Source organism: Hibiscus syriacus, unplaced genomic scaffold (assembly GCF_006381635.1).
Source record: "Hibiscus syriacus cultivar Baekdansim isolate YM2019G1 unplaced genomic scaffold, ASM638163v2 tig00111402_pilon, whole genome shotgun sequence".
NCBI lineage: Eukaryota > Viridiplantae > Streptophyta > Magnoliopsida > Malvales > Malvaceae > Hibiscus > Hibiscus syriacus.
This window is the reverse complement of record NW_024063082.1, coordinates 7,206,518-7,221,500: the sequence shown is the minus strand read 5'-3', so window position 1 is coordinate 7,221,500 and position 14,983 is coordinate 7,206,518. Positions and strand designations below refer to the sequence as shown.

General features: G+C 35.3%; 3 protein-coding genes across 3 annotated transcripts; 2 read left to right on the top strand and 1 right to left on the bottom strand.

Annotated features, from left to right (window-relative positions):
* The first annotated feature begins 2,814 nt into the window (after window positions 1–2,814).
* On the top strand, window positions 2,815–6,638 carry LOC120162109 (dynamin-related protein 1E-like). The gene is made up of 15 exons (XM_039172286.1): window positions 2,815–3,077; window positions 3,165–3,228; window positions 3,302–3,409; window positions 3,649–3,750; window positions 3,833–3,883; window positions 3,958–4,019; window positions 4,278–4,368; window positions 4,478–4,542; window positions 4,680–4,874; window positions 4,958–5,077; window positions 5,152–5,222; window positions 5,408–5,633; window positions 5,762–5,812; window positions 5,900–6,283; window positions 6,362–6,638. The coding sequence occupies exons 1-15, from the start codon at window positions 2,937–2,939 to the stop codon at window positions 6,488–6,490; spliced, it is 1,860 nt and encodes a 619-aa protein (XP_039028217.1). The 5' UTR covers window positions 2,815–2,936; the 3' UTR covers window positions 6,491–6,638.
* Window positions 6,639–8,854: 2,216 nt separating this feature from the next.
* LOC120162110 (UMP-CMP kinase 3-like) lies at window positions 8,855–11,628 on the top strand. Its single transcript, XM_039172287.1, has 9 exons — window positions 8,855–9,299; window positions 9,403–9,454; window positions 9,572–9,689; window positions 10,212–10,368; window positions 10,490–10,570; window positions 10,711–10,818; window positions 10,904–10,975; window positions 11,310–11,372; window positions 11,462–11,628. The coding sequence occupies exons 1-8, from the start codon at window positions 9,273–9,275 to the stop codon at window positions 11,319–11,321; spliced, it is 627 nt and encodes a 208-aa protein (XP_039028218.1). The 5' UTR covers window positions 8,855–9,272; the 3' UTR covers window positions 11,322–11,372; window positions 11,462–11,628.
* Window positions 11,629–12,233: 605 nt separating this feature from the next.
* LOC120162548 (WD-40 repeat-containing protein MSI1-like) lies at window positions 12,234–14,708 on the bottom strand. The gene is made up of 4 exons (XM_039172689.1): window positions 13,769–14,708; window positions 13,210–13,334; window positions 12,900–12,995; window positions 12,234–12,673 (listed from the first exon to the last, which is right to left on the bottom strand). Exons 1-4 carry the CDS (start codon window positions 14,591–14,593, stop codon window positions 12,445–12,447), a joined length of 1,275 nt encoding a protein of 424 aa, XP_039028620.1. The 5' UTR covers window positions 14,594–14,708; the 3' UTR covers window positions 12,234–12,444.
* Between the last annotated feature and the right edge of the window lie 275 nt (window positions 14,709–14,983).

Below are 14,983 nucleotides of genomic sequence, written 5' to 3'. Positions count from 1 at the left end.
GTGGATGTCAAACCTTAAAGAACATGAAGATGAACTACATGATTACCTTGCCGGTAAATCACTTCTTCACAATCAGTACCCTCCTTATCACTACCACTCTCTTCAGTACCGACCGATTTTTTTCCAGCAGTGCTGGTTGTTTGTTTCTCGGCAGCAGTGACCACTATAGCTGGCATTGGGCTAGAACAATTCTCTGTGATGGAGGATTGTGAATCGGTTACTCATTCCAGTATAAAAAGATGTTCATATGACCTAAGCAGATGATAATACTAGATTATTAGCGATTGCGGTAACTGAATGGAGGGTACCCTGTAGAGCTTCTTGGTTGCTCTGAAAATGAGTACAAGAGACCGACTGTAAAGGATCGGTGACCGAGCAGGTGATGGAATGGGACTTCCACTAGAAAAGCCCCTCTGATGTTGAAGCTTCTTAAGATCGAGGAGTTGCAGATCCATCAACCTTGTATTCTGAAGCTCAAGGGCTTGCTGCAAGTCCATGCCAGTAGGAGCTCCACGAGGAGAGAACTCTCCTATTTCCATTTGTTGCTTCCTGCAAGATAACAGAGAGCATTAAAAGATCAAGTAGGCAAGCCATTGGAAAATGCATGTTCTTAAACGTTTTAAGAAAATTGCCTGTACTTGCTTGGGATTTTCCCTTTCTCCTTTAGCCAATATCATCTTCACTGTCTCAGGATAAGCAAAAGTAAGAAAGCCAAACATTCTCTTTTGCTGGTAATGGTATCCTCACATCTTGAACAGGTCCATAAATACTTCATGGAGAAACACAAAGTAATTACAGCAATTAAGTGCATTTTTTTTACAATCTAATGAAGCACAGCATACAACAAAAAAACCTGAAATAATTTGACACATCCTCCTCTCTGAAAGTGCTATCAGCAGGGAAACTCAAGTAAATCTGCCTTGATGCTGGGTTAACCATTCCTGCTTCACCCTTTATTGAAAACCCCTTCGTTTCTAGCCTGAAAGGGTTGAACCTGTTCATATCAGCATGCACCATCAAAGCTGCAGCCCTATAGTTTGAAATCAAAAAATGAAATCTTTGAACTTTGCTATATACATCAACGGATTAAGCACAGGAAGGGAGTAGTAGTCACTAAGTGCCTCCGAGTATCATTTTGTTGTGTTGAAGAACTAAATTCATGCACTTTGGGGAACAAGGAAAAGGAGAACCAATGAGCGGAGATCCAATGAGCTGAGAAGCAGCAGTTAAGCTTTGTTGCGGAGCTGATTTAGATCTAAGTAACTCATGGCACTGCTCCATCAACTCAACCTTGTTATGTGACCCAACAATGGTGAAGTCACCTTCAGTACCTGCAACAGCTGAGCCAGTCTCCCCAACCCCGCCAAAAATAAATTCAAATACGAGTAATTTAAAAAGTTCAATAAAAAAAATCTGATTCGGACAATTCTAAAAGTACAAAAATCGAAGCGCTGTCGTTCCTAACTGTAACCATCATAATTGATTATAGTTTGCGGGAAACTTTGCTTTGGTTAGTTTTTTTTTCTTTGCTTATAAAAAAAATTTATTATATTTTTTATTTTTTATCATTAATATATTTTGAAAGATGATAAACGGGCGGGTCGGGTGTAGATACCTCCTCCTTCATTCTCATACCCATCTAATATTTTCAAATCTACCACCTGCCCACCATCTATAATGGGTAAAATTTTTCAAATCTACATCTGCTTTCGTGGGTACATTCTCAAATTCATCCCTACACCCATTACCTAACTGGAGACGTATCCGGCTAGACTCGCGTGACAGCAATCTTAAATTATACATCAGCAATAAACATAAAACAAACACATCCATTAAAAATATAATAAAATAAATCAAGGATTATCTAAGTTAAGTTTAACATAGATCTAAGCATATAAAACATCATAATAAAAGACATAATTAAAACTTAGAAACATAAATGACAAACACATTATATTTTTGCTCTTTAGCACACATAAATGATACACCCTAAAATTATAGCTAAATTTATAATAATCCACAATTTAATGCGTATTGAGTGGGTGAGAGGATGTGGGGCGGACGGATGCGGAGTGGGTAAGGTCTCAAACCCATCATCTGCTCACTATCCGCGACGGGTACTACTTTCTAAATCCACACTCGCCCACTATCCACTAAAGTTATACCCATCTCCGCACCGATTGAAGCAGGTACAATACGAAATCCCCAAAATTATACTATTTTGTCATCCTTATTTTGAAGTGCCAAAGAAGAGTGTCTAGTTTGCACCATTTGAATACTAAGGGGCTGCTTGTTTTTCTCTTAATAGAGTCATTCAGCGTTGAATGTTGAACCGTTCAGTATTTAACGTGTTTGTTTCGTACTTCTGAATGATTCAGTGCTAACTTATTCAACAAAATAGTATTGAATGATTCAGCGCATAAATGCATTCTGAATTATTCAGAGCCATTATCAAACAACATGTCACATTCAGAGCTAATTCATACAGAATCTCTGAATCATTTAACATTTGAATCATTTAACGCTTAATCATTCTGAAGTAAACAAATAACTCCTAAGATTAAAAAAAAAACCAAAATTGTTATTTCGGCAAACAACCCTAGGCCGTTCGTGGGGGCATCTTTTCAAAATTTCAAATTTCAAAACTTCCAACGCGGGTACCACCTCTGTTTAGTAAAGAGAATTATTTATTAAACGTTAAACACAAAATACAAAAACGTGCGGATCGTGCACTATATTATATGTAGCCGATTATTGACGTTTGTCGGAACAAAACAACTATTTGTTTATACCAGTTTTAAAAATATCTGTCCGTTTCCTCTTCTTTTCTCAACCTCTACTAGTCAACCGCAGCTTGCGAACCCAGGAACTCATTTCTTTTCTTCTTTTACCTTCAATTTCAACTTATCGTTTTCTTCTGAGGTTCGCCGTCGTAGATGACAACTATGGAGAGCTTGATCGGCTTGGTTAACAGGATCCAGCGAGCTTGCACGGTGCTTGGTGATTATGGCGGAGGCGATAATGATTTCTCTTCCCTTTGGGAAGCTCTTCCTTCTGTTGCCGTCGTCGGAGGACAGGTATCTCTTTTCTTCAATCCTTCTGTGAAAAACAAACGTATTCGATCTTCTAATATGAGTCGGGTTTCGTTTTTGGATTGAGAACAGAGTTCAGGGAAGTCTTCGGTGCTTGAGAGCATAGTTGGACGTGACTTTCTTCCCAGAGGATCGGGTTTGTCTCCTTTTTAAAATTATAAATTCCACTCTCTTAGATTGGAGTAACAACGATGTGTAATTTGGTGCAGGAATTGTGACGAGACGACCTCTGGTGTTGCAGCTTCATAAGACTGAAGAAGGGTCGCAGGAGTATGCTGAGTTTCTTCACCTGCCCAGGAGAAGGTTCACTGATTTTGGTAATCCTTTTTTCTTTTATGTTTTGCCTTTGGATACGTTGAATTACGAATTTGCTGGACTTGCCTTGTTTTTTAGCTTTCCTTTGTTCCAATCATGAACAATCTAGGGAATAAGAAAGCCTTCTTTTTGGACCTTTTTTTTATTCGTACCCGCTAGTTGCGAGTTCTGGTTGCATGGATTATTCCTCTTATGCTAATTTGAAATTGAAGATTATTTCGGTCATCCTTTCATGGTGCAGGTGCGGTCCGCCATGAAATTCAGGAGGAAACAGATAGAATTACTGGGAAGACTAAACAAATATCTCCTGTTCCCATCCATCTCAGTATCTACTCCCCGAATGGTTTGTCACTAAAATCAATTATTATAATTTTTTTTAACTGTCAAGAGTCATTTAGCTAACACCATGTATTCTCCTCCCACAGTTGTCAACTTAACCCTGATTGATTTGCCGGGCTTAACAAAAGTTGCGGTTGGTAAGTGTATTTTTGAATATTCATTGTTTTTCTTTTTTGTTCAATTATTGAATGGGACAATTGTTCTTTTTTAGAGGGACAACCGGAAAGTATAGTTCAAGACATCGAAACCATGGTCCGGTCTTATGTTGAGAAGGTAAGCATCTTCAACTGTGCTTCGTTAAGAGAAAGTAGTATTTCACCCCTTTCCCTTTCCCTTTCCCTTTCCCTGTCTCTCTTCACTTGGATATAAGCTTCTGCTTGAATGAATTCAATCCTTGGACTAAGGCTGTAGTTATTATTATGGATTTTGATCTGTTTTGTTGCTATCTTATACGCTTAAACAATCTTTTCTCATCTGAAACTTCTGATTTCTGTTCTCTTGCATTCTGAATCATCATTATGCTTTTTGTAGCCAAATTGTATCATACTAGCTATATCTCCAGCTAATCAAGATATAGCAACTTCTGATGCTATCAAACTGTCCAGGGAGGTAGACTCCTCTGGTATGTATTAATTATCATTTCACTATAGCATTAGTATAGATGCAAATCTTCGCGAAGTATATTATACCCTTTTTTGTCCATTGAGAAATTTGCGTCTTTTTTATGCCAGGTGATCGTACGTTTGGGGTGTTAACTAAGCTTGACCTTATGGACAAAGGGACTAATGCTTTGGATGTGAGTTTTTGCTTTCTTTCTCGTTCATATAAAATTCTATATTTACTTTATCCGAGTGTCTCCATTTTTTTTTCTTTTTTTTTTATTGTTGTTGATATGGTCTACTAACATATTTTATTTCCTTTTCCATTCTTAAGGTTCTTGAAGGAAGATCTTACCGGCTACTGCATCCTTGGGTTGGAATTGTGAACCGTTCACAGGCTGATATAAACAAAAATGTGGACATGATTGTGGCAAGACGCAAGGAGCGTGAATATTTTGCAACGAGTCCAGACTATGGCCACTTAGCAAGTAAAATGGGTTCAGAGTATCTTGCAAAACTTCTGTCACAGGTTTGATATTGAGTACATTTTACATTATATGGCTTTTTGCAATCTTAAAGGGAATATTTCTAACAATGTAGCCTTGTATTCAGCATTTGGAATCTGTCATTAGAGCTCGGATACCAAGTATCACTTCTTTGATAAACAAAAGTATTGATGAACTTGAATCAGAGATGGATCATCTTGGCAGGCCTATTGCTCTTGATGCTGGGGTGAGTAGCATACCTTTCCTACTTCTGTATAAGTTACTTCATGTTCTGTGTATAATTTTGATGTTGTATATTAGGCTCAACTATACACTGTATTGGAAGTTTGCCGTGCCTTTGAACGGATATTCAAGGAGCATCTAGATGGAGGGTAAAGCATTTTCATAACTTTGGATTTTTTCCACTCTCTATCATGGTTATTAGTCTGATCATAAAAACCATTCAACCTTGAAAGTACTTCCAATTTTAGAGTTATCTGCACTTTCCAATTTTGTCTCGGGCTATGACAGTGATAATTACATGGTGTAATAACTCCTTTAGACATTGATATATCAGGCGACCTGGAGGTGATCGTATTTATGGAGTCTTTGACAACCAGCTACCTGCTGCTTTGAGGAAGCTTCCCTTTGACCGCCATCTTTCTATCCAAAATATAAAGAGAGTAGTGTCCGAGGCAGATGGTTATCAACCACACTTGATAGCACCTGAGCAAGGTTACCGCAGGCTTATTGATGGGGCATTAAGTTACTTCAGGGGCCCAGCTGAAGCTTCTGTGGATGCTGTAAGTTGTTATCCTTCATTTATTATTTCAATAATCATTCTAGATTTCTTTTGAATTTGTCAAGTAGTCCAAGCTGTTTTTTCTGATTTTTTGACATTATTTTTAGCTGATCTACCTTTTTTATGTAGGTTCACTTTGTCTTGAAGGAACTTGTGAGAAAATCTATAGCAGAAACTCAGGTTAAAATTTGAGAAAATTAATCTTATGTACTTTAAATTTGTCTGGTGTACCAAAGAAGAGTGTTTATTGATGTTTTCTATTAACAGGAATTGAAACGCTTTCCCACACTGCAAGCTGATATAGCAGCAGCTGCTAACGAGGCCTTGGAGAGGTTTCGAGATGATGGTAAGAAGACAGCCGTCCGGATAGTAGATATGGAATCATCGTATTTAACAGTAGAGTTCTTCCGGAAGCTTCCCCAAGAAGTAGATGTAGCAGGAAATCCCGGAGGAAACCCTCAAGCTACTGCAGCTACGGACCGGTATGGCGAGGGCCATTTTCGGAGGATAGGGTCAAACGTTTCCTCATATATCAGTATGGTGTCGGATACACTTAAGAACACAATCCCGAAGGCTGTGGTTTACTGTCAAGTTAGAGAGGCAAAACAATCATTGCTAAGCCGGTTTTACACGCAGCTAGGAAAGAAAGAGGTAAAATGTCATTAGCAATCACTATATATGAGCATTTTAGTCAGTATTAAGGTGACATGGGTTAATGGGGTGTTTCAGGCGAAGCAGCTGTCACAAATGTTAGATGAGGATCCAGAATTGATGGAGAGGAGACAACAGTGTGCTAAAAGGCTTGAACTGTACAAGGCTGCAAGGGACGAGATCGATTCTGTATCGTGGACTCGATGATATCATGTCCGGATATGAATCTTCCTCAACTCGTTTGAACCGATATGATACTAGTAAGTAATGCAGAATTGGATTATGTTAATCGTTTGACAGCATAAGATTCTTTGTTAGATCCCATTTTTACTGTTGTAGGGTTGTGCCATATGTGTAATTGTGTTATTGAGTTGTAACTATCTCATTTTGATAGGTTTATTTGATCAAAATTCTCTTTGCATCAATCTAAGTTATATATATTTGTTTCCTTCGGTGTTAAGGAAAGGGAAAATTATGTTTTTTTTCATATTTTGAAAACAATAGAGTTCGTAATTCCTACGTCAATTAGAATGAAATAAAGGTAGGCATTTCAGAATATTGTGCAAAATTATTAAAATAATATTCAAAAAATATTTAATTATTAAAATTGACACCTAAAGTTTTTATTTTTTGAAATGACACTTATTTTTGTAACGTAAGATGAAGTTGGCAGTGCATTTTAAAAGGCGTTTTTCTCAAGGAATCCCCTTTTTGTTAAAACAACAATAAAATTCTATTCTCATATGTAATGAGGTAAGGGGAGGTAGGGTAATAGGTTGTTATAAATTTTAGGTAAATTTTTAGATTTTTTTTTAAAAATATTAAATTTCTATTTTATATAAAATTTAAAAAATAAATTAATTATTAATTATTTTTCAAACATGTTTTGTCACTAATTTATATAGCTTTTGAGTTAATAATTTTATTTGTTTTTAGTTTGATCATGTAAGACATCAATGTTAGAAAACAAAATTATATAACTTGCCATGCAAGTAAAAGTGCTTGAAGAAATTTTTTTCGAAAAACAAAACGTTATCATATAGACACATTATGCAACTGTAAGGGGGTGTCATTGTAGCAAATAATTTTTTTACCATTTTGATAACAAAATATTTTTTGATATTATTTAATAATTTAGTCAGAATATTGACATTTAATAATAGATTATTTACCAAAAATAAAATAATAAAGATATTCTAAAAGCGGAAGGAAAATAAATGCAAGTCGGCGGGGGTGCCTGCGATTTCATTATTTTTTTAATATTTGATGCGAGACACTTTTTCTGTCATTTTAGGAGGATGAAATAAGAGAAAAATATTAAATATATTTATATAGTTTTATTTTCACAATCCGATCTTTGTAGTAATAATTTTATTCAAAGTATTTTCCTCTATCTTTATTTCCCGCCGTAAAACTAAAAAAAATCATTTTGATGTTACAAATATTCCATTAAAAAACTATAATTTAAACGTAACGAATATTAAACTCATGTTAGTAATTTTTAATTAATTAAATATAAATATAAATAATATAATTTGTTTTATTGATATTATATATAACAATATTGGGTGATTTATTATCACAAATCAATTCAACATTAAATCAATTATGTGACTAAATCTCAAATAATAGAATTAGCTTAAAGATTTAATTGAATAATTTAGATTTTGTTTTAAAAAATTACTTATCTTTCAAATTTTTAATAGCAATCCATAATCTAATAATTTTTAAAAAATAAAATTTATTTGAAAGAAGGGAAATGTTAATTGATTAAACGGGGTCATATGCAATTATTCATAGTCGTAGCATAAGGTGCAATTTTGAAGGTAGGCAGTTTTGGCAGATCTAGATCCAAAGGAAAGCAGAAAGTATTTACGGTGTGATTGATTGAGGGAATGTGAGATTTTCATGAAAATAGAATCTACATTCCTCTGTTTGGTTGGTCTGAAATGTCATTTCCGGTAATCTTACATTATTAATATTGGATTTTTTTGGATATATTACCGGAAATGTAATTACCTCTCTTTCCTTAGGTATTATTAGATTACCAGCGTTTTATACTAAAATACCCTTAATTTTTTTAAAAATATTTATTCTATCATTAAATAATAAAAATTATACAAATGTTAAATTAAAAAAATTTCCTTAAACTATTTTAGATTTACAAAAAAATCTATAATTAAAATTTTATATAAAGTTCAAATGTTAAAATAAAATTTTACTATTTTATTAATTTTTTTATATTTTTAATTTTATAAAATTTATATAAATTTTATAAATATAAAGAGAATATATAAATATTTTTCAACTTGTTAAAAAAATAAATATATAAGAAGGATAATTTGATCAAATATATATTCTAATAATCTTTTATTCTTTTAACCAAATTTCATGTTAAACCAATTAAACACGAAATACAACATTCTTAATAATCTTATTCTCTGATAATCTTTTATTCTGTGAACCATACGCGTCCTTAAATCATTTGAATATTCATCCCATATCGAAGGCAGACGCACCTCCAAATTCAATTACCTCCGCAGCTCCATTCCCTCGTCCCTTTTCAATAAAAAAAATAACAATTCAGGTAAATTTCTCACGTATCTTGCAAATTAATCCTATCTTCTCATTGGATCTGATCTGATCTAATTGTTCTTCCTTTGTGTTTTCATTTTCAATGCCAATCCGACGCCATTTTGATCTCCGTATAATTCAGTTCTTTAAGGTTTTGCCTCTCCTTTTTTTTCATTTCATCTTCTCGATTTGTACGTGGAATTTGGAACTGGAATCCGATCCCAATGTGCAATTGTGTATGTTTTCTATGCCTCCACCATGCATCAACTTGATATACAGCAGATCCCTTCTTCGATACCCTCATGTTTTTATTCAGATCTCTTCTTTGCCTTTCTTAATTTCTTATACTCTTCGTTTTCCTTTCTGATTTATGTAGGTTTAAACGACCTTCAAACCTAAGCTAGTTCATTCAATAATGGGAGCAGTTGATGTTACAAACAAGGTAGTGGCGACGTTGGAATTTATTCCGTTATTCATACATCCTTTATCATGCATTTCCATTTTTTTTTCTATCTAAATCAGCTTATTGTTACATATGTATTCAGGATTTCACTACTAGCTTGGCCGACAAAAAGCCTAAAGTTGTTTTTGTTTTGGGTAAGCGGCTTCTTCCTTTGTATTTTGTCTTTTGGTAGTTTTATATTTACATTTTCATATTGTTTGAAAATGCTTACAGCTATTGAGGATTTTTTTCCTGTTTTGTTTATTGATCAGGTGGCCCTGGCAGTGGAAAAGGTACTCAATGTGCAAATATAGTGGAACACTTTCATTACACCCATCTCAGTGCTGGAGATCTCCTCCGAGCTGAAATTAAGTCTGGTTCTGAGAATGGGTATGACAATTATGCCTGAAAAGATTACCCGTACATTGGTTTCTGGTTGATTCTGGAGATTTCATTTACTTTTTGTCTTTAAACTTGATTGAAACCTGGGATCCGCATCAATCTAGAAAGAGAAAATTTTAGAAATATTGCTTTGAGAAAAGAAAAAAAAAACCTTGTTTCTAATGATTGAATTATTGCTTGGTGTAGGCTGTTCCTATAGAGATCTGTTCAATTTCAAACATGGGTTGTGTTTGTTGAACATGGTTGTGGTTTTTATCCTCAGCTCTTGAAATTAGACAAAAAATTATTTTCAGATTTGTATGATTTTCTAATATGAACCTATCTTTTCGGTTTCTAATTGCATGTTTTCTACTTTGCCTTTGTTGCATATTTATGTTTTGGGGTAGATCTGTTTTATTTTTGACCAGTTTGTATTTGAACCCTTTAGCATGCTGAGTATTATTTCTTCATTTGAACCATTTTCCACATGCCACCTTTCTCTGAATGATCATGCTCTCGTGTGATCTACAGAACCATGATTCAAAACATGATCAAAGAAGGAAAGATTGTTCCTTCTGAGGTCACAATTAAGCTTCTCCAAAAAGCAATGCTGGAAAGTGGTAATGACAAGTTCCTTATTGATGGTTTTCCTCGTAATGAGGAAAATCGTGCAGCATTTGAAGCTGTTGTAAGTCTAGCATTCTCGGTTCCAATAATTATTCTTTTAGTTTACATGCCCTTGGGCCTGTTCTTCCTAGTCTTCTCAGTATTTAGGTATTTAACATGGCTAACATTTGTTGGTTCCGCAGACAAAAATTGAGCCTGAATTTGTACTGTTTTTCAATTGCCCTGAAGAAGAAATGGAGAGGCGTCTTCTGTGTAGAAACCAGGTTATTCAATTTTTGCACTGTTTCTGTCTCTCATTCTATAGGTTTATCCGTATGATTTACATTAGAAGATTTCTTTGTCTCATTTTGCCTCGTGCCATTTTATGTTGTTTAAACTATTTGTCCTTATCTCCATAATGAAGGGAAGAGAAGATGATAATATTGAAACAATAAGGAAGCGATTCAAGGTGTTTCTTAAGTCCAGCCTTCCTGTAATTGAGTACTATAAGGCAAAGGGGAAAGTCCAAGAGGTAATAATCTGTCAGAATCATTCGGTTATGTACTAGATGATTGGCATGGTTACCTCAACTCAAGTGTTGTTGCTTCGACATTTAGATTGATGCTGCAAAGCCCATTGGAGAGGTGTTTGAGGTGGTTAAAGTCATCTTCACCCCAAAAGCTGAAAAGGTAAAGAGTCATGGATTTACCCTTTCTTTTCCGGAATACAAAAGTAAGAATGTAGATAGTACTGCATTTGAAATACAATAACATAAAATGTCCGATCCAATCACGGTTGTATGATGTACTTCATATTTTCTTTGAAGTACTGATAGGTAGTTGGATACATTATTAAATGAATGTACCCCAGATGAGTAATTTAATCAGCCTAACTTCATTAATCTCGAGCCAACTAGATTTTACTCTATACACTTTTCAGGCACCAAAGAATTGTTTGATCATCAGTTAACATATATCTTCCTTTGCATGTTCCGCTCATGATTGATACACATTGCATATGCAGGTCACTGCCTAGGCATGCTTTGCAATTCTATCAGTGATAAATTAGCATATTCATTTGAGGTGATAATTTTATCTGTAAATTATACAGTTTTACATTTAAGTTGTTTATCAAGCACTGTTTTTGCCACTTATATAATTTTGTTTGGTGCAGGTTATATGTTACAGTGTGCTGCACATTACTGTATTCTAATAACTTGGAATGTTTTTTGTATCACATGGTATTTGGTTTATAATTACATGAGATGAGATGATGAAGTTCATTTATATTCTTATTATGGTATTTCTGATGAGCACAATAAATCTGAAAGTTTCCAGTTGTTGGTTACACGATATTCTTTGCATAAACTAAGTTGCCTTGCCTGCTTTCTGGCATTTAAATACTGGCAGAGCTGCTAAACACCAGAAATTCATACATGATATTTGCTCAACTGTCTATTTATACGGGATTCCAAACAAGAGGTCGTAGCTTAAGTATTTCCCTCCAACTCCAACTACATAATTGTGGGATTTTAGGTTTGCGAAAATTGACTCTTCTCAGTGGATGGGCCCATTTGGATCCAACATCACTTTTCATTCATTTAACTGTAAATTGCATCATTAAATACATATATCTCAATACAAGCAGATGTTCTAATTCAAATTGAAACGGACTACTACAAGACAAAGCCTAGTGCGCTAAATTGTGCACAACTTTATTACCCATACGGTAAACATATGCGAAAAGAGATTAAAAACATCATTAGGAAAGATAATTTTTTTCATAACCCACCTCTAACAATAACAATAGGACGAATTATTTCATGATGTATTTATTCAATTAAAAAAAGGGTAAGTCAACGTCATATATCACTAAATTTTAGATTGTTTATTTATTCAATTAAAATAATATTAAACTTGATTTTAACTTTAATTATATCAACGAAAATTTAGAGACAGGAAGAAGATACTAATGCTCATAAATAGTGAAATGCAATTCATGTATTTAATATCAGTTACAGTTGAGCACATGGGATCAAAAAGAAAATTCACCAGGAGTTAAAAAACACGGCTGTAAAACATATGAAGGCAAGTTAAATTTACTCTCCTAAATTTGTCAATCTAGTCGGTTCCCCCCCAAGCTGGCGAGAAAAAAACATTTAAGAACATTTGGCTGATTCATCTCCCGGTACATCGTCCTCATCGTGGTAAACATTCTCTGCCATCTGCCATATTTGAAGGATGTTATCTTCAGCTACACTAGCAATAACCCAATCTTCGCACGGGTTCCATGAAAAATCAGATATTTTACTAGTGTGACCCCCATGAATGAAGAGCAACTCGGGTGGACCATCTTCGGCATCCTCTGGTGTCTGTTCTTCATCAATCCTGCATAACAAAATTCAAATGACCAACAACAGTATCAATGCCTATGAGGTCAAAAGATGTGGTTGCATCAAAATAAATTATTAGCTAGGTGACCCAGTCAATTTTCCGTGCAAAAAAAAAAAGTTAACATCATTGCAACTCAAATCCTCTCTTTTTTTTATCTCTTTTCTTTGAAACTTAGATTCACTCAAGAAAACCCAACACCATTTGGCAATGAGTTACTCACCTGCTAAGATCCCAAACCATGAGCCTTCTACCAAGACAACAGGATGCAAAGGTTGTTTCATTCTTTGGATTCCACCCAACTTGGAAAACTTCTTCCCTGTTGCACATCATTACAAAGTATAACTTCATGACTAGCTATTAAAACATCTTCAAGAATTCCACAAATAGTAATCTCATAGAAGACAATGAACCCTATATATATATATATTAACTGACATTCAAGAATTCTTGACTAACAATTGGGCATCTAGTTTTAAAACATAATAATAATCGCATTATTTATGGAAAAATAAAAATAGGAATATTCTTACTTGTGGCTATCAAAGGTGTGGAGTGCAGTACTGATCTTGCGAAGATCAAATAACTTAACTGTCTTATCAGTAGAACCCGTTGCCACAACCCACTCATTAAATGGATTGAAAGCTAAGCAGTTGACCTGGTAACATGAAAATAGCAACATCAAACAACAAAGTGGGACAAACTTCACTTCAGTGTTGAACTTATCAGCTTGCTAGCATTTCCGATCAGAGCATATATAAACCAAAGTTCTACTCTATTCATCAGAATTTCATGTCTAAATATTTAGCACAGAAGTCAAAGGCAGAGCCAAATGGTAGCAAACAAGGAAAGATAAATGAAACAAGAAAAAATATTTTTGCCGAGTCCATATGTTATTTTGGTCACTTTGTACCTCTTTATTGAGTGATTTCCTTCTCTAAATCCTAACTACTATTCAGCCTAATTAAAAGGGAAAGAAAAGAAATCAGCAAGGTCACAATTGTTTATCAGAGAAGCTTGGATTTTTCTTTCATGTATACACAAATTACATACAGAAAATAAAAAGGGAATGGGAAATTGATTAATAGGCACCTCACTCTGGTGAGCAACTACGGACTGGATAGGCTTGGTGACAGATGGGGTTCGCAGGTCCCAAATAAGCAAGTATTGGTCATCCCCAACGGAACCAAACAAGTACTCGTGCCTGAGATGCCAAGCAACATCTTCAACGACACCCTCGTGGACCTTGAAGATCTGCATAGCATCAAGAGCCTTGTTCTTGGGAGTGGCATTGATATCCCATAAACAAATCTGAGCATCATCTGAACCACTAAGCAAATGGCCTTGCTTGAACTTACTCCAAGATAGCCCATATCCCTCCGTGCTATGGCCCATAAGTCTCAAATCGGGACTGCAAGCCCCAACCAAAGGCGGCTTCGAAGGATGTTTACTGTAATCGAACACAAAAACCTCGGCACTGACCGTCTTAGTGGCTATAATGAAAGGATTCTGAGGCATATAACGAGCCCTATTGACCTCCCCTTCGTGATTAATCTGCTGAATAATCTGGACCTTGCCGCTGGTGCATCCGAAACCGCCGAGGTCAGAGCGGTCGTGGTCGTATTGGCGAGCATCGTTCTCGGAATCCTGGAGGGGAAGCTGGACCTGAGCCAACATGAGGTAATTGGGCTCGTTTTCGGAGGTGTGGGTGCCCAAGATCATCTTCTGAACGGAGTAATCCTTTCCAGGTGGCTCGTCGCGGTCGGGGAGCCATTCGACGGTGAGAGAGGGCCACTCGAGTGCGTGGGTAATGACAAGATCGTAGAGGAAAGAAGTGTTCTTTTTCCAAATTTTGTACTCTTCATTTGTCAGCCTCTCCTCGATCTCGCCACGCATCTCCTCCTCATCCTTCCCCATCTCTCAATTTTGGATTTGGTGCCTGCAGGTATTAGATTTAGGGTTTCCACCCTCTGTTTTCTTAATTTTTATCTTCCTTTTCCCAGTTCCCGCCAAAGGTTTAGTGTGGGACGTCAAACTTATACTACTGAGCTAGTATTTTAAGATAGAGAATTCATTCACCTCCCTAACCCCTACGCCGCCACTGCCACTTAATATATATCAGACATCAACTAGCAGTTTTTTTCTTCTTAATCATCCGATTTACTAATCAATTAATTTTATTTTATTTATTATCTTATATTTTATAATTTATATAGGTTGAATATTTTATAAAGTTATATTTATATAATTCATAAATTATTTATATGTTTAAAAAATTTACATACTTTAACATTTGTATATTTTATC